Consider the following 27,338-nt stretch of genomic DNA (forward strand, 5'->3'; position numbering starts at 1 on the left):
TAGATTAGGCAATTGTTTTGTTTATATTTCACCAAGCATTTCTAACTCTAGCAGAACATCGTAAATCAATTTTTGATTCTAGAAAATTTCTAAAATCTCTTTTGATTCAAAATCATGAATCACACAACAATTACATTCAAACGGAGTAAATGACTTCTCATCTAGCCGACAAAAACTCCATAGCTCCTCTAGTAAATCGTCTCCTACCTTCGTTGTTGACTCAATTGGCATCAAATATTCTAGAAAGAGAGGTACTCCAACACAAAGTTCACTAAGACCAATAGTAAAAAAAAAGATAGACATATTCTAAGGTTTTGACACCACGAGGAGGTGAATGGAACTCCTAATGCAACATTTCCATTGGTTGTAACCGCCATCATAGACAACCTCTCAAAATCGAGGATCCTATTTGACGAAAAAATGCTCATGCAACATGATGTACCTCAGAGTCTTCATGAGATTAATACTGCACGTGAAAGACTTGAAGCCTTGCGAAGGTCGGACCCTTCTAGCATTCAATGACTCCTCAACTCGTCCATGTGGAACTACAGACCTACCAGTCTCGTTTGGAGAAGGTAAAAACAAGAGAATTCTAAAAGTATGTTTCCTCGTCATCCCTTACAAAAACATCTACAACGGCCTCCTAGGAAGGTCATTTCTAGCGGCATTAAACGAAGTGGCCTCTACGGTTCATTTGAAGATGGAATATCACAATAGTTCAGGTGAGTTGGTCGTTATTGCAACCAACTTACGTGGAGCTTACTTAATACACGAAACAGAGTTAAAGAACTCATTATGTCCGCCATCACTTTTAAGAGGGAAAAAAAAGGATTGAGAAGCAATTGGCATGGTCTACATTTACATACAAGACAACAAAATCCTACGGGATGATCAATGCAGTTCGTCAACAGGGTCAATACGAAGACCTTAAGGCCATTTCTGGATGGCAAGTTTGAGATCGTCCAACTTTATGATAACCTAACACAGTCAGTTTATGTAGGTGTTGATCTGCCGAGCTTGGTGAAAAGGAGACCTGTTGAATGCCTTAGATCCAACATCAACCTTTACCAATCTCTCATAGTTAGATGTCAAGCATAGACATGTGCATATCATACCATTAGTTGAATGTCGATCCTTCCGCCTGATATGTGATCCATAGAAGAAGACGAAAATGTTGATGCAACCATGAAGACAGTCCAGGGCTTGCTAAATGCTAACTTTATCTTTGAAGTAAGATACACACAAAGGCTCTCTAATTTTATACTGGTCAAAAAGGTCTCATGGAGTGGAGAATGTATGTTGATTACATCAATCTCAACCGGGAATTCCCTAAAGATTCATATCTGCTTCAAAACATAAACAAGTTGGTGGATAGTTTAGTTGGGTAAAAAATAATTATTTCATGGATACTTACTTTAGTAATAACCAGATATCCCAAAGATTTGTATCCGCTTCCAAATATTATGTCACCGAAGCTATATTTTCTAGTAGTGTTTTCAGTTGGTATTTACAACAAGCTGCAACCACATAAGTATGTCCCTTTCACAATGACCCGAAAGATCAATGATAATGCTTATATGGTAGCTCTCCCAGATTTCGTGAATATATGAAATACTTTCAATGTTGTTGGCATTCATGAATATCAAGCAAATGAGACTATTTATCAAGAAGAGCACTCGGGATCGAGTTATTCAGAGGTGGAGGAGACTAATGTAGGAAGACTTTTTAACCCATCTAAGTTTGATTCAGGCTCGAAAACAACATTTTAATAGTTTCTACAATTTTCTATTTTATTTTTGTTTTGGATTAAAAGTCCATTGTTTTTTTTTTCTATTTTCTTTATGTTTTGGATTAAAAATCCATTATGGTTTTTTTTGCTTATGTATTTAAAAACTTTTTGCGTGAGTCAAATATAATCTTTTGCTATAATAAAATTTAATGTTTTCTTTATCTGGCGCATTTCAAAGTTTATCATAAAGGTTTTGCACTTCCAATTCCGTGTTCTCATTCTAGGTTTATCGCTTGTTAATCCTTTGTGATTTCGAATGCGTCAACAAGTTTCTGGGGGATAAGCACATGAGTGGGCCTCTGAAACCAAACATTTATTTAGATAATAATATAGGTAAGTTATTGCCTAAACCCTTTTTATATAGAAGATTGATTCACAGAGTGATGCAGTTGGCAATATCAAGATCCGTCGTCTCTCTTTATACAGAAGATTCACTATAAGACTGGTGTATTTGAAGATATCAAGATCTCGTGTCACTTTTTTAATGAACAAACTCAGTCAATTCATGACTTCCCCTCGTATTCCTCATCTGCAATATGTTCACCATTTATTGTAGAATCCGAAGGACACTCCATAAATCTGGGATCCTATTTCCCAACACACATAAAAAGGTTGTCACAAAATATATTGATGCAAATTGGGGAAGTTTTCAGGTGTCTTGAAATTCCACCTCTATTTTTTCTATTTTTTTGGGCAATGATCTTCTTGCATGGAGATATAGGAAGCAAAATACAATGTGCAGAAGAAAATACATGAATTTTCTTTTGGGGCATCCTAACACTACAACAAACAAGACCTTAGACAACGCTTTTTTTAGCCTTAGACAGCGCTTTAAAGCGCTGTCTAAACCTCCGCTGCTAAAGGTTTAGACAACGCTTTTTTAAATCTTAAAAGCGCTGTCTAAGCCCCCCCCCCTTAGACAGCGCTTTGGCCAACAACGCTTTATAAGACCCTCTTATTTTAAATTTTTTAGGTATACCTTAGACAGCGCTTTTGAAAAGCGCTGTCTAAGCCCCACCCCCTTAGACAGCGCTTTGGCCAAAAGCGCTTTCTAAGACCCTCCTATTTTAATTTTTTTAGGTATACCTTAGACAGCGCTTTTCAAAAAGCGCTGTCTAAGCCCCCCCCCCCCCCCCCCTTAGACAGCGCTTTTGCCTAAAGCGCTTTCTAATCCCCCCCCTTAGACAGCGCTTTTTACAAAAGCGCTGTCTAAGGTATACGAAAATTTTTGAAGCTTTTGTTTTAAACCACATTTTTTCCAGGTTTATAAACCAGAATTTCTACCTGTTTTCAACCAGATTTTGACAAACAATTATCACATTTTATATATGCCATTTTGGCCTTTTTTCTACCAATTTTTGGCTAACAATATATATATATACCAATTCAAACCAATTTTGCCTTAAATGTATCAAAATATATACAATTTATGTACACATTTACAAGTCATAACATATACTACAAATGTACACATTAATTACACAAATTTATGAACAAACATTGAGCTCTATCATGAATTGACACCACTCCTCTTTGATTTCGTCCACTTGATCCTTTGTATAAAATGCACACTTGAATTCATCAAAGTACTACATAATAATATAACATATTTTGAATTAATTCCAACTATTTAATTATATGAGATATGTGTAAATATAAAAATAACTCATAAGTTAGAAATACATACATCGGTGGGAATCTTTAATCGGCCCAAAGCAAGAGTATCTCGCATAAACCTCAACATGAAATACCCGTAATCTATTTGATTACGTTGTTGAGGACACTACATATGAAAAAAAAAATATGGATTATAAATCCTAAGTTTTATCAAGTGTCATCACTAATATAATAAAAAATATGGTAATTAAAAATATACCGCCACTTTAATCCATGTAATGGAGTTGACGCCCCTCCTTGAGGTTTGGATATCTCGTTGGGCCCGAAAAGCTTGTAGGACGCTAATAAAATAAAAATGAAGCAATTAGAACAATTCACATAAACTAAGAAAATTTTTGAACATTCTCACTTACGTGTCAATTAGGACCTTCATATCCGGGTATGTTGTCCAATCATTTCCTAACGAGTCAAGATAATACACAATTTCTCGGATAGGATTGATTGCGAGCAACAACCAATGTCCACTGTAATGATTAGGCAAATGTTAGATGGTAACTTGGAAAATAATTATAATAGATGAATTTAGAATGAAATGCTAACCCGGTATTAAACGGTATAAAAAACAACTTCTCCGCATCTTTATTGTCCATGAGGATCCGAAGAACGTACTCCATCACGGTATCCGGTCTACTTAAGATTAAACCTAAGTTGACGGTCGCGGGTGCTAAGAATCCGAATGACACGTCCAAACCATTGGGGCGCATCAATTTGTCATACAAAAACCTAATATAAAAACATCATTAACACCTCTTTTGAAACATAAAGTAAACCGGATTAACATAAAGTAAACATCATTAACATAAGTTGTTTAATTAATAAAACAAAGTAGACCGGATTTACCTAATATATGTATTGACAACGGTGACGCCGATTTCTTCATGACTAAAAACTTGCATGAAGTCTTCATTACCAATCATTTGGTCGTAATCAAAGCCGAAAATCCCTACCTCCATATGTACAGTCCGAACACCTCCGGTCGGTATATCGGTCATCTCTAGAAATGTCCTGAGGCACGACCTATACTTGGTGGTAGGTTTTTTCCTAGCTACGGTCTTCTTAGCACCAGAACTTTTTACCCGTGCGGAGGCGTTGCTAACCTCCTTTTTTTGTTGTGCGGAGGCATTGCTAACCTCATTTTCTTGAAGCTACATGTCATATAAATAGTTAGATCAAATTAAGAATGTAACAACTTCCATGAATATATGTCATATAATTGTATATTACCTCTTTTCTTGAAACCGTGGACTCAGTATGCCGTGGAATCGCATTATCTTTTGATTTGGATTTTGTGGGAGTCTATTTAACATAACCAAGGAAAATATGTAAGTAAAATTTTAAGCATAAATTTTAAACTTTGAATATACACATTAAAGTTAACATAAGTTTTAAGCATACCTCATATCCTACGCATATGAGGTTTGTCGGCCATGCAACAAACGAACCTACTGCTTCGTGCACCGTTGTTGCATCCGAATCATCGCTAGGATATGGTAATGCTGCATTCGGCTCAACTGCAATATCAACTGATACCTTCAAACATCCAGCAGGGAGCTCTCTAGTGTGGAGTAATACTCCACTAACGTTATGCACTTTTCCCTTGCCAACCATCCGATAGTATGGTGACGACAAATACAGCTGACAATGGGAAATGCCCTAAAACCAATAATAACAAGAAATCGTTAATGTGTATATATGTCAAATACATAATTTAAGCAAATAGTTCAATTTAAGACAATTATATGTAATTACCTCTGGAATGTTCGGCTGAAAGGTACAGTTGATACTGTCTTTGTCCGAAGCATCTCTGTATACTGTTGAGGCGCTAGCCTCTCTTTCTCTCCTCAATGCATCAAGCTCAGCTTGCATGACTTCCAATCTTGCATGAAGCTCCCGATTACTAGGAGCCTTTCCTTTTTTAATACTCAGGGAGGTCGGAGTGACTCCAAATCCCTTACCCCTCACCCGACCAGAATACTCAGGGACATCTAATGCCCGACTAAGTATGCCCTTAGTATCATCGGGAGATAAAGACTGAGATAGCTCCTCCTGAAAAATCAGATGAATACCGTATACTTGTCAAATATTTGTGTATAAAAATGTTATTCAATTAATGAAAAAATGTTATACTTACACATTTCTGGTATACGTGTAAAACTTCTTCTTGAGGAACTCCAGATTTGCCCACACGGGCTTCCTTCCACAAAACATGTGCAGGAAGAGATGTTTCTGAACTTTCCTCCTTCTGCACCTACACATTAAGTCATACAATTTGATCAGATAAAACTAATATATGATGAACAAATTTGTTATCGCAATTTATAAATACTTACCATGGATTGTTCTAAGCGTCCATATCCGACACGTCCTTTTCGGTACGGATATGCGGGACTTGATGCTCTTTCCCGATTTGTAGCACTTATTCTTTGAAAAACCGGGTCTTGTCTTTTGGATTTGAAAGCTTCCCATTCTTCAGCCGATATCAAACTTTCATATTTTTTAGGAAGCTCCGCATCCACAAAATTACCATCCGCATCCTTAAGGAACTTGGATGATAAAAATGTCCGAAACCCTCTTAGAAGCTTTCCGGCCAATTTCATACAAAAACCTCTTCTTTCTTCTTCGATGTTAAAACATCGCTAAGAAAAACATACAGATTGATAGTTAGTATCGGTAATTGAAAAAACATAATTGATACCGTATAATTAAGGGCCAAATGATTGTACCTTTATCTCACTCCAAATTTTTTCTTTGGACTCATTCAGCTCTTTGTTTCTCCAATCATCACATGTAATGGGAATTTCATTCCTTACTAGTGCACCGATAAAACTAGTTAAGGTATGCCCATTAGGTTCTATAAGCTGTCCCTGGTTGCTCCAATAGACATCTAGTATGATGCCTCGAGATCTTCCTTGGACCACCCTTCTCATTACTGTGATGCCTCTTCGAATTTCTTCTTCCGCGGATACTTTTTTACTAACTTCCTCATGTTCGTCATCAGCCATGTCTAACCTGTAATAAACCAAGGAAACCATCAAATATCAAATATAACTTATAATCAAAGCAATTGAAAACAAAAAAATAAAGAAATCATGCATTATCAGATATAACTTATAATCAAAGCAATTGAAAACAAAATATAACGAAATCATGCATTATCAGATATAACTTATAATCAAAGCAATTGAAAACAAAAAAATAAAGAAATCATGCATTATCAGATATAACTTATAATCAAAGCGATTTCAATCCATGTGCGTCAACCTTACCAATATAACAACAACGCAAGCAAGGACAATGCATTCGTCTGGGGTTTTCAGCGTGTTGAACAACATACTTAACGAATTCCAAAACCCCACTCTCGTACTCTTTGGTCATTCGATCGGCACAGATCCATGTTTTATCCATGGTTTTCCTACTTATTAAAGTAAACAATTAATCCAGACGAAAATACATAACTAAGGTAGTATCTTTGAATATCCTAACAATTATAAAGTTCAATTCATTTTAAACTTCAAAAACCTATACATAACCAATGTTAATATAAACTTCAATAACGTATCCGATACGCCAATATACCAACTTTAATTACCTCATCACTTTCATTTTTTATATTACAAGAATCAAACTTTTTCTATTACAATATACCTATAACTATACCTATAACTATATTAGAGTTCGTTCAATCATTTTATGGGAGAAATCTTGTTCCTTTAGAATGAAAGTGAGATGAACAACACTTTCACAGTTAAAAAGAAAAAAAACTACCTATTCAATCTTCAAGTATAATCACTAAGGAAACATGAAGTTTGAACAATATTGAACATCTAAATCCAAAATGATATTTAGAGTTTAAAGTCAAGTAGACACAGACACTGTAACAAAACAATGTATGAAATTTAATACTACCTACCTACCTTTTTATGTGGGAAAACCATGTTTCATGTCCAAAATCTTATGTGTTCAATCTAAAAGTCTATAAATGGACCCCATTACTCGCCTAAACTTTATATTCAAATATTTGGACAAAATACTTGATGTACATGTAGAATAATGCAACAAAAATAGTACTCATAATTAATGTGATATTGTTAGGTATTCATATTTGCATATTAGATGATAAAGAAAGATGCTTGCACTTACATAAAGACAAGAACAAGAATTTTTATTTCTCATTCAGTTAGGGTTGGCAATTGAGCATCAACAGTGTATTTTACAAACAAAAAGAGCAAGCATTGAACCAAACAAAACAACAGAGCATGAAAAATACTGATGAAGTTATTTACAAATACTGATATTTCCCTAAATGAAGAACATACCGAAATGAAGGATTCTTCAAACACTTTCAGAAATGAAATATTCTTCAAACACTTGCAATGCCTGAAACCAAATGAATGAAAATGTTAAGAAATGACGAACAAAACGCAGTAGAAATGACGAACTGAATCAGAAATGAAAAAATGCAGAAATGAAGAACATACCGCAGTAGAAATGACGTTCTGAAACCGATTCTTCAAACACTTTCTGGTATTGAAACCGAATGATTACAATGTATTCTCGTACGCTGTTAGGGTTCGCTGGAGGGGTTTAATCGCAGGAGGGAAAACAAAAAGAACTGAGAACGAAAATAGAAGTTTGAAATTTAATTTTAATTAGACCTTAGACAGCGCTTTTGTGGAAAGCGCTTTCTAAGATATGCCTTAGACAGCGCTTTCCAAAAGCTCTTTCTAAACCCCCACCTTAGACAGCGCTTTTGGTTTTAATTTTTTTTTTAATTGAAAGACTTTAAACAGCGCTTTCTCAAAAGCGCTGACTAAGGTCTATATTTAAAAGCGCTTTCTAAAAGCGCTGTCTAAGGGGGGGTCTTAGACAGCGCTTTCTAAAAGCGCTGTCTAAGACCCCCCCTTAGACAGCGCTTTCATTATTTTTTTAGAACATTTTCCGTGTTTTATTTTTATTTTAACCTTAGACAGCGCTTTCTTTTAAAAGCGCTGTCTAAGATGCGCTGTTAAAAAACCTTTTTGGCGTAGTGTAAAAATGGGGAGCATGGTGAATGATATATGTAAAAGTACCTATATGGTTTAAGATAAGCATATAGGTAATGATTTCAAAAACTTTCATCTACATTATTAGCTGACAATTACTTGTTCACTAGATGATATGGAGATAGTCTAATTTTTTTTATTGGTTCATGTCAATGACCTAGTAATTTATAGTCAAAATAATGTCCTCATTAGGTCAATTCAAATCATGTTGGCACTCCATTTCAAGTTAAAAGCTATTGGATAATTGAAGTATTACTTAGGAATTGAAATAACTAAGTACATTAAAGATACCTATTTATGCCAAAGGAAGTATGACTTTCAACTTTTTGAGGACACAAGTGATATAGGAAGACTTTTTAAGCCATCCGAATTTGTTTCAGGCCCCAAAACAATATTTTAATATTTTACATATTTTATTTTATTTTATTTTATTTATGTTTTAGATTAAGAGTCCATTAGGGCTTTTTTTAACCATTTTAATTATGTTTGTTTTGGATTAAAAGCCGTTAGGGTTTCTTTACTTATATATTTAAATACTTTTTGTGAGTCAATGAACACTTTGGATATAATAAAATTCAATATTTTCTTTATCTAGTGGCTTCTAGAGTTTATGTGACAGGTTTTGCGCTTGCAATCCTGTGTACTCATTTTAGGATTAGCGCTTGCTAATCCTTTGTGATTCCGACTGCGAAGGCGGCAACGGGGCATGTTTTTCCCTTGTTTCTTTTTGTAACTTAATCAACCATGAGAGACCAACCGGTAACCAGAGAAAATCTTGAGGGAATTACCACAACTTTTACCGTGGCTCTAAGTGCTTTGAATAAATAGATGATGAATCTAGAAAATAAGATGAACAATACTAACAACAACGGGAATCAACAAATAGACAGAGGTGGAGAACATTTTAGGGTTTCACGGGATGTCAACAATCATCGTGTTGTTATTGCTGAAAATTTGAGTTCTGAAGAAGAAGAACCCTATGATGAAGAGGTAGTAAATCATGAGAATCGACATAACCATGATTATCGAGTGAATGCTAATATTCCATTATTCTATGGAACGATGGGAATGGAGGAGTTTATGGATTGGAAAATCAAAGTTGACAGGTTCTTCGATGTTATGAGTGTACATAAGAACAAGCAAGTTAAGATGGTGGCGATTAGGCTGAAGAGTATTGTTGTTTGGTGGGATAAACTTGTTGTTCAAATGCAAAGGCAAAGGAAGACACCAATCAGATCTTGGTGAAGAATGAAATAATTTATGTTGAAGCGGTTTTTACCGGAGGATTATGAACAAATTCTTTATAAGATGTATATTGACTGTGTTCAGGGCAAGATAATTGCAACTGAATACACATCTGAGTTCCAGCATTTTTCTGAGCGTAATGAATTAGGGGAATAAGAGAGCCAAAAAGTGGCTCGATACATCAGTGCTCTAAAGAGATCCTTGCATAAGAAGATGGATTTACAAACTGTATAAACCGTAACTGAGGTATCCAATCTAGATTTAAAGGCAGAACTAATGGATAAATCCCCTCGAAATTTCTCATCTTTTATGTATTCTCCCCAAAATAACTTTGAATCAGTATCTGACAAGGAAAAGAGTGCAACAACCAGGGATTCCAACCTTGAAATAAGGGGGCTAGCAACCCTATCGATATGTAGCAGGGTAAAGCACCAGTCCAGAGGAAAAATAATCCATATGCTAAACTCACTAGGGACATGTGTTATCGTTGTAATGGAAGAGGTCACATATCAAATGTTTGTCCAACAAGGAGAGTCATTGTTGCTGCAGAAGAAAGGGAAGAGGTAGAGGAAGAGGAAATAGAAGTACATGCAGTTGTGAAGGATGAATATGCATCTGTTAAGTTTGCAGAGGAAGAATATGATGAGAGGGTAAATTTTATTTTACATAGAATTCTACTAGCATAAAAATGAGGAGCAATGCAAGAATTCGTTTAAAACACACTATTTTATAAATAACAAGGTGTGTAATCTGATTGTGGCTCATTCATACTTACCCGAAAGATCAATGACAATGGCTTATGTAGTAGTTCTTCCGGATTTCATGAATATATCAAATACTTTCAATGTTGTTGACATTCATGAATATCAAGCAGATGAGACTATTTATCAAGAAGAAAACTCGGGGTTGAGTTATTCAGAGATGGATGAGACTGATGTAGGAAGGCTTTTTAAGTCATCTAAATTTGTTTCAGGTCCAAAAACAACATTTTAATATTTTCTGCAATTTTTTATTTTATTTTTGTTTTGGATTAAAAGTCCATTAGAATTTCTTTTTTCTATTTTGTTTCTGTTTTGTATTTAAAGTCTATTATGGTTTCTTTGCTTATGTATTTAAACACTTTTGGCGTGAGTCAAATATCATCTTTTGATATAATAAAATTCGGTATTTTCTTTATCCGGTGGATTCCAAAGTTTATCATAAACGTTTTGTGTTTACAATCCTATGTTTTTATTCTAGATTTGTCGCTTGCTAATCCTTTATGATTCCGATTGCGTCAATAAATTAATGAGGCTAAGCAAATGAGTGGGCCTATAAAACCAAACATTCATTTAAAAATAACAATATAGGTAAGCTACTTCCTAAACCCTCTTTATATAGAAGATTGATTGATTGAGTGATGTAGTTGACAATAGCAAGATCTGTCGTTTCTCTTTAAACAGAAAATTCACTAGAAGACTGAAGTATTTGACGATATCAAGATCTCGCATCACTTTTTCACTGAACAAACTCAGTTAATTCATGACTTCCCCTCGCATTCCTCATCTGCAATATGTTCACCACTTATTGTAGAATCTGAAGGACACTCCATGAATCTGGAATCCTATTCCCAACACACATAAAAAGGTTGTCACTACATATGTTGATGCAAATTGGGGAAGTTTTCAGGTGTCTCGAAAATCCACCTCTGTTTTTTTTTCTATTTTCTTGGATAATGTGCTTCTTGCATGGAGATATTGGAAGCAAAATTCAGTCTGCAGAAGCAGAATAAGCTATTGTGACTATAAAATTCAGTCTGCAGAAGCACAATGAACTGGTTATATTAAGCTTACACTTGTGGAATCACAAGACTAACTAGATGATCCTCTTGCAAAGTACTAGTACTTTCTAAAATTCATCCATACAAAACAGATTTGTATGGTGAAGGCCGAAGGGTGTTACTCTATATAAATCTTTTATAACCTCTATCTTTTAACCAATGTGATATTTAGATTTGCTCACGTCGACACTATTCGACCTGATGCATGGATATGTGGCCCAAATTATTGATACGTCGGACTTGCTCTTTATTCATTGTTATCTGCATATATTTTACCGGGTGTTTTGGTGCTGTTTCAAAGTTATGTTTCTAGCGTTTCATTTGTTTCTGCTATAGCAAACTTTGTAATAGGTAGGAGTGCTTGCTTATTTTTTTTCCCTGCTAGTTCAGTAAAATGTATTTGTCCAGCAGAGAAATTTTAAGAATCAAAATGATAATTTAGTCTTTAGTTAAAGAATAACAACACAACAACTAAAACACAATATTCTTATTCATAATATGGAGAACAAAAGCACAACTTTCTTTCTCCGTTTTACACTTCACATTCTTGTCTTGGCAATAGCATTGTAAACAAAGGATTGAAATGAAGATTACAAGAATATCTATATTCCTTGCTTTATAAACTTTACATCTCTCTCTTATTTAACATATATTCTTAATAGTATTTTCTAGACACAAGTACTTGGATTGAGAGGTGGTTTCTAGTATGGAGGTGTGTAATATGGTGGCGCCCTAACTGGTGGCTTATAAACCGGAGGTGTTTCTACATGTGGCTTATAGATAGGGTGTTTATAAACTGGTGGCTTGTAGACCGGAGGTTTCTCTACTGGTGGCTCATACACCGGAGGCTTTTCGACAGGTGGCTTATACACAGGTGGCTTGTAAACTGGAGGCTTGTAAACTGGAGGCTTCTCGACGGGTGGTTTGTAGACAGGTGGCTTATAAACTGGAGGCTTGTAAACTGGAGGCTTCTCGACGGGCGGTTTGTAGACAGGTGGCTTATAAACTGGAGGCTTCTCGACGGGTGGTTTGTAGACAGGTGGCTTATAAACCGGAGGCTTTTCAACTGGTGGCTGATAAACTGGTGGTTTCTCTACAGGTGGCTTGTAGACTGGAGGCTTGTACACAGGTGGCTTGTACACAGGTGGTTTCTCAACTGGTGGCTTGTAAATTGGCGGGTGTTCAACTGGTGGCTTATAAACTGGAGGCTTCTCGATTGGTGGATTGTACACTGGTGGTTGATAGACGGGAGGTTTCTCATAGTTGGCAAACCCCTGTGGAATGATAAGAGCAAGAAGAAGCAACACTAAGAAGCTTAAGGAAGCCATGTTAGTGACTTTTGAGTTTGGTGCATGAAACACAAGAGTCACTACTTGCTTTTATACTACTCATGGTCTTACTGATTCCACTCACAGCTGCATGTCTCAATCTTATCGGTAATGACTTGGCAATCTCTTGTATCAAAAGTCAATAGTTTTTGTTACCTACCATTTTGTTTTCTTATGCTGCGAAGTTTGAATTTGCAAGGACAAGTTGTTTCATGATAACATTTTTAACACACCGACACGATCAATAATAATATATGCAAAATATGTATTGACTAATGGAGATTTGGTACAAGTACAAGATTGTACAGATCTTATAATAATATGAAGAAAAAAAATACGTGAAATTCTGTCACATTGGTAAATTTATATTTATAATTGATGGATTAAATTTTCCATTTGAAAGATTCAAAACTAACTACTAGTTCATGTATTCCACGGTAAATTCGTAATGAATGAAATATATATATATGCAAATCGCAAATATTTTGGCTATAGAAAATAATGCTTTGTTGTTTTCCACTTTACTTTTCCTAACTATGTACCCTTTCACCTACTCATTTGTCTTGGTGAAAACATAGCTTTGACTAAAATTTGATGGGATTTGAGTTTTATAAACTACGTAAAGATGATAAGGTGATAATGGCATTCCAAAGACATTTCCACTCCTTGATGATAACAATTGAGGGAGATAACACAAACAAATGAATGCTTTATTTGGCTATCAAAACTCACACAAACAAATGAATGTTTTATTTGGCTATCAAAAGACATTCGAAATAGTTTCAAATGGAGTTCAAGAACATAGGCAAATGCAACTTAAACACAAAAACATGTTTATAAGAAAGAGAAGAAGAAAGATTACAATTCTATAAGCATTAGTAGGTGCTGGAAATTTTGATAAATTTTTTCATGATTAGAATGCAAAGGAGCCATGAGACATCTTGATCAAATATTGTGAAGGTGTGACAAAGTGAAAAGTGTTAAGTTTGAAATCTCTAAGAATATAGCATGACTCGTTACAAATGGAGAAGAATGAAAAAGTTATCGCCTATGTATCAAAGATTCAAGGTTTGGTTCACACGATGAAAAATTATTGTGAAGTGATGACAAAGAAAATGATGATTGAAAAGGTGATAAGGACACTCACTTCTCATAGTCATTTTGACTATGTGATATACTATACAAGAATCTGACACATTAGCAATTATGAGGATGTAATTTTTTATAGGGTCTCTAGAAGCACATGAGTTGAGAATCGAAAGAAAGATAGTGCAAGAGTCAGGTCAAGCTCTTTAAGCTTGAACTTCCAAGAAGAATGGTGGCTTTGAAATGCACAAAAATAGAAAGATTCAAGAGAAACTCAAGAAATATACAAGTTCAAGCTCTAAAAATACTAGGTTTGATGATAAACCCGGATCTTTCAAGAAAAGAGGACATACATCAAAATTCAACCAACAAAAGACCCGAAGCAAGGACAAGAAGCATATTTGATGCTATAAATATGAAAGATGAGGTCATTATGCCTCAGATTGATGGTACAATAAAAGAAATCAGAAGGTTTAATATATTGATCATCATGAAGCTAAAATAGTTCAAGATGATTTAGATGATGAATTTGTAGTATTCATAGTTGTAGTGTTAGAAGATCAACATAAAGAAAGATCATGGTTCCTAGATACATGTTTTTCAAATCATATGAAAGACCACAAGAACTGGTTGGTTAAGTTTGATAGTACAAGAAAGAGCAAGGTGAGGTTAGTATAAAGTAGAATGTTATAGGTTTGAGGAAGTAGGAACATGGTGATCAGAAGGAATGATGGAAGATCTTCAATCATTAGGGTTGTGCTATTTTAACGGGAATGCAGTGAAATCTACTAAGTGTTGGCCAACTTATAGGGAAAGGCTTCTTTGTAATCATAAATAATTATGCCTTTGAACTATTTGGTCATATCAATATCAATGTCTTAAAGTCACCATTGCAAAGAATAGGACCTTCAAAACATTGATCAATACCAGAGAGGTAGAGTGCTTGAAATTTATGGTGGAGGAAAAGAAAAGTTGGCTATGGCATCTGTTATAAACCGGCCAAAGTCTTAAACGATTAAGACTTAATCCATCTCAAATTCACTCCACTTAACCCAAGGTAAAAAATCAGTTCACACACTAAGAGAAACGGACAATCTCTAATCTCCACTTTTCACTACACTCATCTTAAATATTTAACTTATTGTGGCGTTGGAGTGATAACCATGCATGTCCATCTCGCGCCATCGTAAAGGAGATCGGAGCCATCATTCAAGATCATTAGTTTTCCAACTACATCCATTTATGGTTCCTGAACGGAACAGTGACGTCGTATGTGTGAATAGACTTTCGATTCCTTTGATTTCAAATGTAATCTCTGACTTACCAATCCGCAAGCTCCTTTGGTCCCAAAATCAATAAGAAACTGACTTCCCATTTTGACTATTTTCATGAATTCATGGTCGCTTTCTAACTTCATTGTTTGCAACTTCCTTAGATATCAGAATTGAGAAACGCTCAGAAACGAACAGGGAGATCTATCATAGTCGATCCAACTGATATCATCTCAGTCGCGATTCTTAGAAATCCATATCTCGGATTTTCTAGAGAACTATGTAAAGTAACAAAAGGAAGGATTTGAGACTCAGGTCTAGGTTTACGTCAGAGTCTGAAGGCAAATTCAATGAAGGTCATGTCGGAATTTCGCAGTTAATCCTCTGATCTAACATCTCCCTTACTTTCCACCGGAACTAGGTTACTTACTGCAGAGACATCACAAATAATACAAGTTCATAGGTAATGTCGAACATAGACCAAGTTCTAAGGCAACTTCTATAGGTAGCAAAGGAACTATGCTCAGTGGACGAGCCTACCTCAGGCTAGATCTGGTGTTCTCATTATCCCTTGGTCTAGTCTTATCCATGAAGGTCCGCCTTGGGGCATCAGATAGAGAGTATGGGCATCTGAGCACAAAAATAACATTCCATAGGAAACATCGCTCAAATTGGATCAGCTGACGGGAAAATCTCTGAGGCCGGAACAACATTTCACGCCCAACATCCTTGTTACGAAGCAAATGATGGACGAGAAGAGTTGTCCAAGCTCTAGTCAAAGTTCAAAGAGATCGGTTTCTCAAGGAACGCCGTCTGTATCTGACCGTCATACTAGATCAAAGAGAGGTCGACCAATAAGTCAGATCATCCATAAGAAGACCGGCGACCATCTGTAGATCATCCATAATGAAACCTTGCAAGATAGTATTCATGTTTTACAAGCACAGAGTCAACGGGATAGGGACACAGAGGGGGAGCCTCTGGATTTCCAACCTTTTTCTATGGAAATTTGGGATGATTAAGTTCCAGAGAACTTCAAACCATCGTCGTTGGTAGCTTTTGATGGTAAAACCGACTCTCGGGAGCATATTATTGTGATCAATAATCAGATGGAAATAATATGGGCTTCCGACTCCCTTAAAACTAAACTCATGGTTGGGACCTTTAAAGAGTGAGGCATGTGATGGTATATGAGTTTACCTGGACTCTCGGTCGTTAGCTACCAGGATTTAACTAAAAACATGGTACAACACTTTTCAGCAAGAAAACATAGAAAAGTGTCGACTACTAGTTTATTTAACATCCGAAAAGGGTATTTAGAATCTCTCAGAGGACATCTGATAAGGTTCATTGAAGAAACAATTCAAGTAGGAACATTTCAACATGGTCTCAAAGTCGGGTAGTTCAATGAATCCTTAAAAAAAACTTGAAGGTGCGAAAAACACAAGAAATTGGGGGTTTGAATTGGGTTTTAAAAACAAAAGTTTTTTACCAACTCAAGGAAACCACTTAAATACTAAGAACAAAGAGATAAAAACACAAGCATTTTTATCCTGGTTCGCTTGAAACTCAAAGTTATTCTCGTCCACCCGCCAAGGTGATTTTGCCTTATACACAAGGACTTAATTCACTATATCAATCGATTATAATAATCACAAAAAATAACCTTCTTTGTCTTCTCAAGAATCCGACTATACCCTAGTCTCCTTAAGGAATCACAAATAAAAAGTTTGAATCAAAGGTTTTGTGTTACAAGATGCATCTATATAAGCAGATTTTACACAAATGAAATACAAAACACTTAAAGAAAAATGTGTACAAAATTGACAACTTTTCACGTAGAAACAGACTTCTCAAATAATGTAGTCTCACAATAACATTTCTTCAAGTCTCAAAGTTCCACTTATATATCATAAGAAAGGAGACCGTTGGAGGGCCAAATGGGGATACCAAATAGAGCAGTTGTCCACTGTTGGATTGGTGAAAGGAGTGATATAACATACAGTCATTCGCTCAAAAAATCAGTGACAAATATGATATATAATACTGTCATTTTCCCACGATATCAGGTAGTGGAAGGAATATTTTATTTGTACTATGTACTATTTGATCACGTATCCATTTTGATCTTATCTTCAAATTCATTGGCTTCTGATGTAAGTTGATGAAGTATGAAATGAAGAAACATACAGCTGGATTCAGAAACTTCATAATCTTCAGTCAGAACCTTGACAACATCAGCAGTCTGGATTGATATCTTCAGTATCTTCTGAATCTTCAGTCAGAACCTTGATAACCTCAACGCCTGGCTTGAGATCTTCAGAATCTTTAGCTAAGTAACAAAACTTCATAAGCTTGCCATTCTTCAGAAGCTTGACGATCAGAGTCACGTCCAGAAGTAGAAGTCTAGAGAATATTGTAGCAACAACATAGTGTCTCTTCATAAACTTCTTAGGAGTGAATCAACATAGAAGCAGAAAGAACATTGCAGCAACAACTTGATATCTTTCAGGACTTCTCATGATTAGCACAAAAGCATAATTTGGAACACAATGTTTAGAAACTGATGATGTTGCATGCCATATACTCAGAATCAGAACTAGCTGTTAAAGCTACAAAATAACAAACCATTAGGGTAGCAAAATTGTTCTCCATAAATACAACATTGTTATCATCAAAACTCAAGGTATAGATGCAGAACCAAATCATGTTCTAACAATCTCCCCCTTTTTTATGATGACAAAAACATGTATTTTGATGAACAATTTTGTATAGGATAATCGTAGAATGATACAACTTACAGAAGCACAAAGCTCCCCCTGAGATGTATAATCTTAAAAAGATAAAATCAGAATGAATAAACATTTCCATGATTAACCTTTTTGAAGTACCTGAATGATCTTCCATCAGAATCTGGTTTGTCTTCAGAAGTTTCTTGAACTTATCCAAAGCACTGGTTGTCAAACTCAACATTCTGATGAACTTCACTTCAGAGGCTTGGTTGAACTTTTTTTAAGAAGCTTCAAAGCCTGGTTCTCTTGGAAATTCTCTTTGAATCTCTAAAAGAGATTTCAAAACCTAGTTACAAATTCTTATTAAAGAGCTTTATTGCCAATTCTGATTACCATGGAATTTACAATTCCTCAGAATTTAATGCAAAATTTTCAATTATTCAAAACGTGATGCCTGGTTCTGATTCTTGGTTGAAATCTTTCTCAAAAAACAAAGTTAAAGCTTCAGACTCAGAGAGTAGACAATTTCTTCAGAAATTAGTAACTTAAGTTCTGATCTGAAAAACTTCAAGAGCTTCTGATGTTTGAACTTATCCCTGCAAGACAATTAACAAATTATTCTTTGAAGTAGTTGTTATCAGAAACATTAAAAAATGTTTCGGTTCTGATTCAAGAATATAGGTATGTCGAAATCAATTACGATTTTCCCCCTAAATATGTTTCTCCCCCTTTGTCATTAATCAAAAAGACATAGACAAAAAAATAATGGAAAGAAACAAACATGATTTCATTAAATAGTGCCAGAAGGCAGAAAAAAGTACAATCATATTACAAAGACAGAAATACTAAAAATAGAATAAAAATACAAAAAGTACTCAAACAAACAAAAAAAGAACAAACACACTTAGACAAAGTAAAAACACACAAGTGAAGAGACTATAGAATACTAAGGGTTTTATGGCGAAGGAGGCGGCGGAACAGCGGGTAGTCATCTGGTAAATTGAAGGGATCCACCAACGAATCAATATTATCTTCGAGACAGATTTCCATGTACTACACCAAAACTTCCAAGGATCGATCTTGGTGAAGATAGGATAGTTTTCTGATGGGATACTACTACCACTGATTTCTTCCTTTGAGGGAGAAGAGTTCTTCTCGGAGAATGACTGGGGAGAAGATTGAGGTTGAGTTTGTTGTTGTTGTTGTTTTTGATCATCCATTGAAGGATGTTGAAGATGAAGAAGAACAATTACAGAAAAGGTGTTCGAAATTTTGAAAGAAGAAAGTGTGAGAGTAAAGTGTGCGTAGTGTGAAAATGTGAGTGATGTGGGTTTATTAAAAAAATTGCAATGAAGACAAGTTAAAAAATACACAGACATAAGTGGAAGTGTAAAATATTTTAACCTAATTCCAAGAAATATGAAACCCAATGTGTCATGCTAACATCATGCATGCTCAGGAAGTGGGACAGTTGTCACCATTTAGAACCACATGTTATCAAACAAAACGACAATCATTTAATGCAACAACTGTTCAAAATCAAGAAGATAAATCGATAAGATTGCTTCTGATCAGAACCTTTCTGATTCATGAAACTTCCTCACTTCAGAAAGCTCATGTCTCAGAATCAACAAATAAATTCTCAGAACCTAATCAAGAGTTCTGGAAGCTTAACATTCTGAAATTCATCTTTTCATTATGGATAATAGTCCATAAATAGTTTTTCAGAATGAAAATAAATCTATCTTCAACAAGGAGTTTTGTAAAGATATCATCCCACAGATGTTCTGTATCAACAAATTTTAAGTGAAAAATACCCTTTAGGACATAGTCACGTAAGAAGTGATGTTTAATTTCAATATGCTTAGTCCTAGAATGCAAGATAGGATTCTTAGACAAACAAATAGCATAATTATTATCACAGAGAATAGGAATGTTACTCTCAAATATCTGATAATCTTCCAATTGACTCTTCATCTAGAGTATATGAGTGTTACATTCAGAAGCTGCAATATACTCAGCTTCGGCTGTTGAAAGCGTAATTGTAGATTATCTCTTGCTGGACCATGAAATCAAATTGTCTCCCAGAAATTGACAACTTCCATAAGTACTTTTCCTTTATATTTTATCTACAACATAGTCAGCATCACAATAGCCTATTAATTTATATTCACTTGATTTTCTATAAAACAAACCAAGGTTAGTAGTATCTTTCAGATTCCTAAATTTTCTCTTAACAGTAGTTAAGTGAGTTTCCCTAGGATCTGATTGGAAGCGAGCACATAAGCATACACTGAATAAAATATCAGGTATAGAAGCGGTTAGATAAAGGAGAGAGCCTATCATACCTCTGAATAGCTTCTGATTTACCTTACTACTTACCTCTTCTTTCTCCAGATTGCATGTAAGATACATTGGAGTCTTTGCTGGCTTGCATTCTAACAAGTTAAACTTCTTTAGAAGTTCCCTTGTATACTTGTTTTGATGAATGTAAGTTCCTTATGACACTACGCCAAAAATGACTTTTAACAGCGCATCTTAGACAGCGCTTTTAAAAGAAAGCGCTGTCTAAGGTTAAAATTAAAATAAAACACGGAAAATGTTCCAAAAAAATAATGAAAGCGCTGTCTAAGGGGGGGTCTTAGACAGCGCTTTCTAAAAGCGCTGTCTAAGACCCCCCCTTAGACAGCGCTTTTAGAAAGCGCTTTTAAATATAGACCTTAGTCAGCGCTTTTGATAAAGCGCTGTCTAAAGTCTTTAAATTAAAAAAAAATTAAAACCAAAAGCGCTGTCTAAGGGGGGGTTTAGAAAGCGCTTTTGGAAAGCGCTGTCTACGACATACCTTAGAAAGCGCTTTCCACAAAAGGTTCATCAATTCTTCAACGAATTAGAATCTCACAAAAACACGCTCACCAAATGCACCGACCTATTCACCACACTCTCTAACCATTTCTCCACCGTACAAGACTCAATCTCCCAGAAACTCCAAACCCTAGATTCGAAATTTCAATCCCTTGAATCCCGCTCCAAGGAAACCCTAGAATCCCTCGACAACCAAGAGAATTCCATCCCCGAGCGTGAATCCTCCGCCGCTGCACGCATTGATGAGCAGAAGGAAGCCGCACTTGCTGACCTTTGTAACTCCGTTCCTATGTCGACGCTCAATATCTCCGACGCGCTTAAATCGTTGTCGAGGAAAATGGACGCGTCCGCGTTGCTTCGGTTTATGGTTTCGAAGAGGAAGGAGTCGGTAATGCTGAGGCCGGAGATTGTGGTGGCGATAAAGGAGGCTGTGGACCCGCCGAGATTGGTTCTGGATGCGGTGGAGGAGTATTTGAAGAGTAAAACTGAGGCGAAGTCTGGTGTTACTGATAAGAGATGGGCTTGTGGGCTTTTGATTCAGGGATTGATTGCGGAATCGAGTGTGTATTCTAGAAGGATTGTGGAGAGAGCTGCGGGGCTTGTGGATTTGTGGAAGGAGCAGCTGGATGGGGAGCACGAGAAGGGTGCTGCTGAAATGGTGATGTTTTTGCAGATTGTGGCGTGCTTTGGGTTAAGGTCGAAATTCGATGATGAGTATTTGAGGAAATCTGTGATGGAGTTTGCTTCAAGGAGGGATATGGCCAAGGTGGCTGCTTCCTTAGAATTTGGTGACAAGATGATAGGTTTGTTTCTTTTCTTTAACCTTTGCATATGCTTAGTGTTTTTTTGATTATATTATCTATGTTGGTAGAAGGTTCTGGCTGCTTCCTTAGAATTTGGTGACAAGATGATAGGTTTGTTTCTTTTCTTTAACCTTTGCATATGCTTAGTGTTTTTTTGATTATATTATCTATGTTGGTAGAAGGTTCTGTTAATTATCTATGTTATTAGAATGGTGTTAAAAAGGCTCCATTTCTTAATCAATTATATGAACTGGTTTATCATTTTGAGATGTTGCCCGTGTATGACTTATGTCTGCTCTTATTGTAAGAAGTTTGTATGCTGTGCTTCAAAACTTTGAACCTGCAGTGAAACTAGCTAAGGCCAATATATTAGAATCTTAGAACCTTAGAGAAGGAACAACCTCCCTCTATCCACACTGGTTTCTTCATTTAAGTAAAACGAGAATTGAAGAAAGTCTCGATCATTGTATTTTTCTAATATAGGGTCAATTTGGTGCATTTTGCAACATATCGGAATTCTGTTGGCTTCTATATATATACTTCCATAACTAAAAGGCAAGGAGCCCCTTTCAACGATTGGTTATTATGTATAAAAAAACCTTTCTGTAGTGGTGGGACTTCACCTAAAATTTTGGAGGGACATGATGTTATTTTGGCCTGTTTTTTTAATACACTCTTCCTCAGTACATCATATTCCAAATTAGCAATGATAATATTTTTCTTAGCAATTGAGGCAAAAGCAATATGGGTGAGGGGAGGACTACCATTATGAAGTGGATTTTTTTAATATATTCGAACGACATACTGGTATTTGTCAATGCTCTATGACCAGTTATTCCCCTCAGCTCTGGCCTTTTCTAGGCCGTGTCTACCTCCCTGACACCAATGTTTAAAAACTCAAGAGCCTACGCAGAATCGGTAGAGGAATGAAAAATCGTAACAAGGATCTTAAGATCTTACTACTGGGAAAAAAAGTATATTTATAGGAAGTGGAAGAGGGAGCACGGTTTATAGCAGTGTATGCAAACTCACGGTTTGACTCGTAGGGTTTGACTTGTATTTATAGGAACTAGAATGAAAAAAATTAATTGGGAATAAAATTGTGACAATATCAAGGGATGAACGGGATCAAGTTCATTTGTATGTTCTGCACAATAATAATGAGGTTGAGCCATATGTTGAAATGCACAAGGATGTACTCCGAAGGTTAAATCCGAACAGAAATGAAACAACTTATGTTAATGATGTTTACTTTGTTTACTTTGTTTTATTAATTAAACAACTTATGTTAATTTGCAACTTATGTTAATGATGTTTAATTTATGTTATGAAACAACATATATTAGGTAAATCCGGTCTACTTTGTTTTATTAATTAAACAACTTATGTTAATGATGTTTACTTTATGTTAATCCGGTTTACTTTATGTTTCAAAAGAGGTGTTAATGATGTTTTTATATTAGGTTTTTGTATGACAAATTGATGCGCCCCAATGGTTTGGACGTGTCATTCGGATTCTTAGCACCCGCGACCGTCAACTTAGGTTTAATCTTAAGTAGACCGGATACCGTGACGGAGTACGTTCTTCGGATCCTCATGGACAATAAAGATGCGGAGAAGTTGTTTTTTATACCGTTTAATACCGGGTTAGCATTTCATTCTAAATTCATCTATTATAATTATTTTCCAAGTTACCATCTAACATTTGCCTAATCATTACAGTGGACATTGGTTGTTGCTCGCAATCAATCCTATCCGAGAAATTGTGTATTATCTTGACTCGTTAGGAAATGATTGGACAACATACCCGGATATGAAGGTCCTAATTGACACGTAAGTGAGAATGTTCAAAAATTTTCTTAGTTTATGTGAATTGTTCTAATTGCTTCATTTTTATTTTATTAGCGTCCTACAAGCTTTTCGGGCCCAACGAGATATCCAAACCTCAAGGAGGGGCGCCAACTCCATTACATGGATTAAAGTGGCGGTATATTTTTAATTACCATATTTTTTATTATATTAGTGATGACACTTGATAAAACTTAGGATTTATAATCCATATTTTTTTTTTCATATGTAGTGTCCTCAACAACGTAATCAAATAGATTGCGGGTATTTCATGTTGAGGTTTATGCGAGATACTCTTGCTTTGGGCCGATTAAAGATTCCCACCGATGTATGTATTTCTAACTTATGAGTTATTTTTATATTTACACATATCTCATATAATTAAATAGTTGGAATTAATTCAAAATATGTTATATTATTATGTAGTACTTTGAGGAATTCAAGTGTGCATTTTATACAAAGGATCAAGTGGACGAAATCAAAGAGGAGTGGTGTCAATTCATGATAGAGCTCAATGTTTGTTCATAAATTTGTGTAATTAATGTGTACATTTGTAGTATATGTAATGACTTGTAAATGTGTACATAAATTTGTATATATTTTGATACATTTAAGGCAAAATTGGTTTGAATTGGTATATATATATATTTGTTAGCCAAAATTGGTAGAAAAAAGGCCAAAATGGCATATATAAAATGTGATAATTGTCTGTCAAAATCTGGTTGAAAACAGGTAGAAATTCTGGTTTATAAACCTGGAAAAAATGTGGTTTAAAACAAAAGCTTCAAAAATTTTCGTATACCTTAGACAGCGCTTTTGTAAAAAGCGCTGTCTAAGGGGGGATTAGAAAGCGCTTTAGGCAAAAGCGCTGTCTAAGGGGGGGGGGGCTTAGACAGCGCTTTTTGAAAAGCGCTGTCTAAGGTATACCTAAAAAAATTAAAATAGGAGGGTCTTAGAAAGCGCTTTTGGCCAAAACGCTGTCTAAGGGGGTGGGGCTTAGACAACGCTTTTCAAAAGCGTTGTCTAAGGTATACCTAAAAAATTTAAAATAAGAGGGTCTTATAAAGCGCTTTTGGCCAAAGCGCTGTCTAAGGGGGGGGGGGGCTTAGACAGCGCTTTTAAGATTTAAAAAAGCGCTGTCTAAACCTTTAGCAGCGGAGGTTTAGACAGCGCTTTAAAGCGCTGTCTAAGGCTAAAAAAAGCGCTGTCTAAGGTCTTGTTTGTTGTAGTGTGAACATAGATCAATCTGGATTCCCTTAAAGAACTTGAGTTCTCCCATCAGACTCATTTCAAATTCTGCCTGCATTGACTTAGCAAAATCCTTGCACAATGAAGCATTAGCAGAACCAAAAATAATATCATCAACATAAATTTGCATAACCAGAATATCATTCTTAAAGGTTTTGCAAAAGAGAGTTGTGTCCACTTTCCCTATGATAAAATCATTTTCCAAAAGGAAGTTACTTAGTCTATCATACCAAGCTCTAGGAGCTTGTTTCAGACCATATAATGATCTTTTTAGTTTAAAAAAAATATGGGTTTTGAGAACTTTCAAAACCAGGGGGTTGGTGCACATACACTTATTTAGAAATGTATCCATTTAAGAATACACTTTTAACATCCATCTGATAAAGAATGATGTTATGTTGACTGCAAACCAAATTAAAAGACGAATAGACTCTAACCTGGAAACTGGATCAAAGGATTATGTATAGTTTATACCTTCTTGCTGACTATAACCTTGTGCTACCAGTCAAGCCTTATTTCTGACGACTTCGCCCTTCTCATTGAGCTTGTTTTTGAAAACCCATCTAGTTCAAATGACATGAAAATCCTTTGGTTTTGGAATAAGATCCCAGACATCATTCCTAGTGAATTGATTCAATTATTCTTCCATATCCAGAATCCATTCATTATCCAGAAGAGCTTCATCAATAGATGTGGGCTATATCAAAGATACCAAACCCATAAGAGTTTCTTCAAAAGGTTTGAATGAAGATCGAGTTTTGATGGGTGTGTCTTTATCTCCTACAATCAATTCTTCATAATGAGAATTTCTTGATCTACTCTTCTTCTGATTGAGTCGCTTCTGAGTCTTTTTCTTCAACATCCTTTATTTTTCCTTATGAGTCTTTATCTTCATATTCTGAGAAGTTAATATTCATATATGCAAATTTCTCAACTAGCTTTGACTTTTCAGGGTCAAGCTTATCATTGAATATAACATGAATTGATTCTTCAATAATTCGTGTTTCAGTGTTAAAGATTTTGTAGCCTTTAAAGCATTCAGAGTATCCTAACAATAAACACTTATGTGCCTTAGGTTCAAACTTGCCAAGATTTTCTTTAGTGTTTAACATAAAACATTCACAACCAAAAGGATGAAAGTAAGGAATGTTGGGATTTCTGTTCTTCCACAATTCATAGGGAGTTTTACACATAATAGGTCTAATAGAAATCCTGTTCTGAATATAACACGATGCGTTAACTACTTCTGCCCAAAAATGCTTATCCATATCAGTCTCTCGGATCATGGTGCGGGTCATTTCTTGCAAAGTTCTATTCTTCCTTTCTACAACCCCATTTTGCAGTGGAATTCTAGGACAAGAGAAATCATGGGAAATGCCATTAACATCAAAAATATTTTCAAAATGTTTATTTTCAAATTCGCCACCAAGCACTACTGGCTTTGTGTTCTTTATAGGAGATATTGATTTCACTTGGATGTCAAAGAAGCAACCAATACTCACATTATCAACTCTGAAGCTGAGTACTTCGCCACCATATCATACGCTTGTCATGCAATTTGGCTAAGTAACTTGTTGAAATAATTAAAAATGTCATAAAAAGATCCTATGGAAATATTTGTTAACAATAAACCACCACTTGCTTTGGCGAAGAATCTCGTCTTTCACAAAAGAAGTAAACAACTCAATTTAATTAGTCATTTATTTAATTATTTATTGAATTATTTATTTATATAATTAATTTAATTAAATATTATTTTGTGTGATTTTTGGGTGGTTTGACCGGTGAGTGGCAATTTCGGAGAAATGTGTTAATTAATTGGATTTTAGTGGAATTTAATTAATTAAAATATGAAAAATTGGTAGAAGAGTTGGGAAAGATTTTGTAAAAAAATGGAAATTAAGTGGTTAGTAGAGAGAGGTTCTTGGTTAGTTTGGCCATATTCTATAATCCTTGATTTAACATATCCCTCACAGAAATTTCATCATGTGGTTTAGTTAACGAGAACTTTTTTGTGACAAGTTTGTCACACACTATTTGCATTGTTATTTTACACCTTGGATGAGAATGAATACAAGCAAAGCATATTGTTGCTATTAGAGCTAAGCTCTGAGAAGATTGTTGATTAATGGTTGTTATTAATATGTGGTCTAACAAATATTTAAGGAGAATCTTTCTAGTGGATGCAAATGTTAATGATGAAACAAGTTCTCCTGGATGCTTTCCCATTATAATTTCAAGAGAGACCACTCCAAAACTATACACATCATATTTCTCATTCACACTATCAGAGTAAACAAGTTCTGCATGGAAAGTAAATCAAGTTAGAAAAACCAAATACCATTAAATGTCACTGATGTGATTCATGTACGGACACTGCCCTTTGTTCTATTTGTGTTGAGATTGAGGTTGCCTTGCATGTTGACATTTTTCTTATAGATGAAGTTGTAGATGAATTTGTTTATGCAGCTGAAGCTCTCAACATCCCGACCGCCCCAACCAAACCATCCATTAAACAACCACCTTCTTTAGAGCCTAAATCACTTTCTGCATATTTATATTATTCACCAAAGCTTGAATTTGAGTAG

General features: G+C 35.4%; 2 protein-coding genes across 3 annotated transcripts; one reads left to right on the forward strand and one right to left on the reverse strand.

Moving 5' to 3' along the window:
* Nucleotides 1–12,046: 12,046 nt before the first annotated feature.
* On the reverse strand, nt 12,047–12,941 carry LOC127108109 (repetitive proline-rich cell wall protein 2). Of its 2 annotated transcripts, XM_051045522.1 has the most exons (2): nt 12,567–12,941; nt 12,047–12,506 (listed from the first exon to the last, which is right to left on the reverse strand). In XM_051045522.1, exons 1-2 carry the CDS (start codon nt 12,898–12,900, stop codon nt 12,274–12,276), a joined length of 567 nt encoding a protein of 188 aa, XP_050901479.1. In that variant the 5' UTR covers nt 12,901–12,941; the 3' UTR covers nt 12,047–12,273. The 2 variants fall into 2 exon arrangements, with proteins under 2 accessions (XP_050901479.1, XP_050901478.1); XM_051045521.1 differs by having other exon boundaries at nt 12,047–12,941.
* Nucleotides 12,942–13,922: 981 nt separating this feature from the next.
* On the forward strand, nt 13,923–27,338 carry LOC127104641 (FRIGIDA-like protein 4b). Its single transcript, XM_051041819.1, has 3 exons — nt 13,923–14,030; nt 20,856–21,654; nt 27,190–27,338. The coding sequence occupies exons 1-3, from the start codon at nt 13,923–13,925 to the stop codon at nt 27,336–27,338; spliced, it is 1,056 nt and encodes a 351-aa protein (XP_050897776.1).

The sequence above is a fragment of the Lathyrus oleraceus genome, chromosome 7 (genome assembly GCF_024323335.1).
Source record: "Lathyrus oleraceus cultivar Zhongwan6 chromosome 7, CAAS_Psat_ZW6_1.0, whole genome shotgun sequence".
NCBI lineage: Eukaryota > Viridiplantae > Streptophyta > Magnoliopsida > Fabales > Fabaceae > Lathyrus > Lathyrus oleraceus.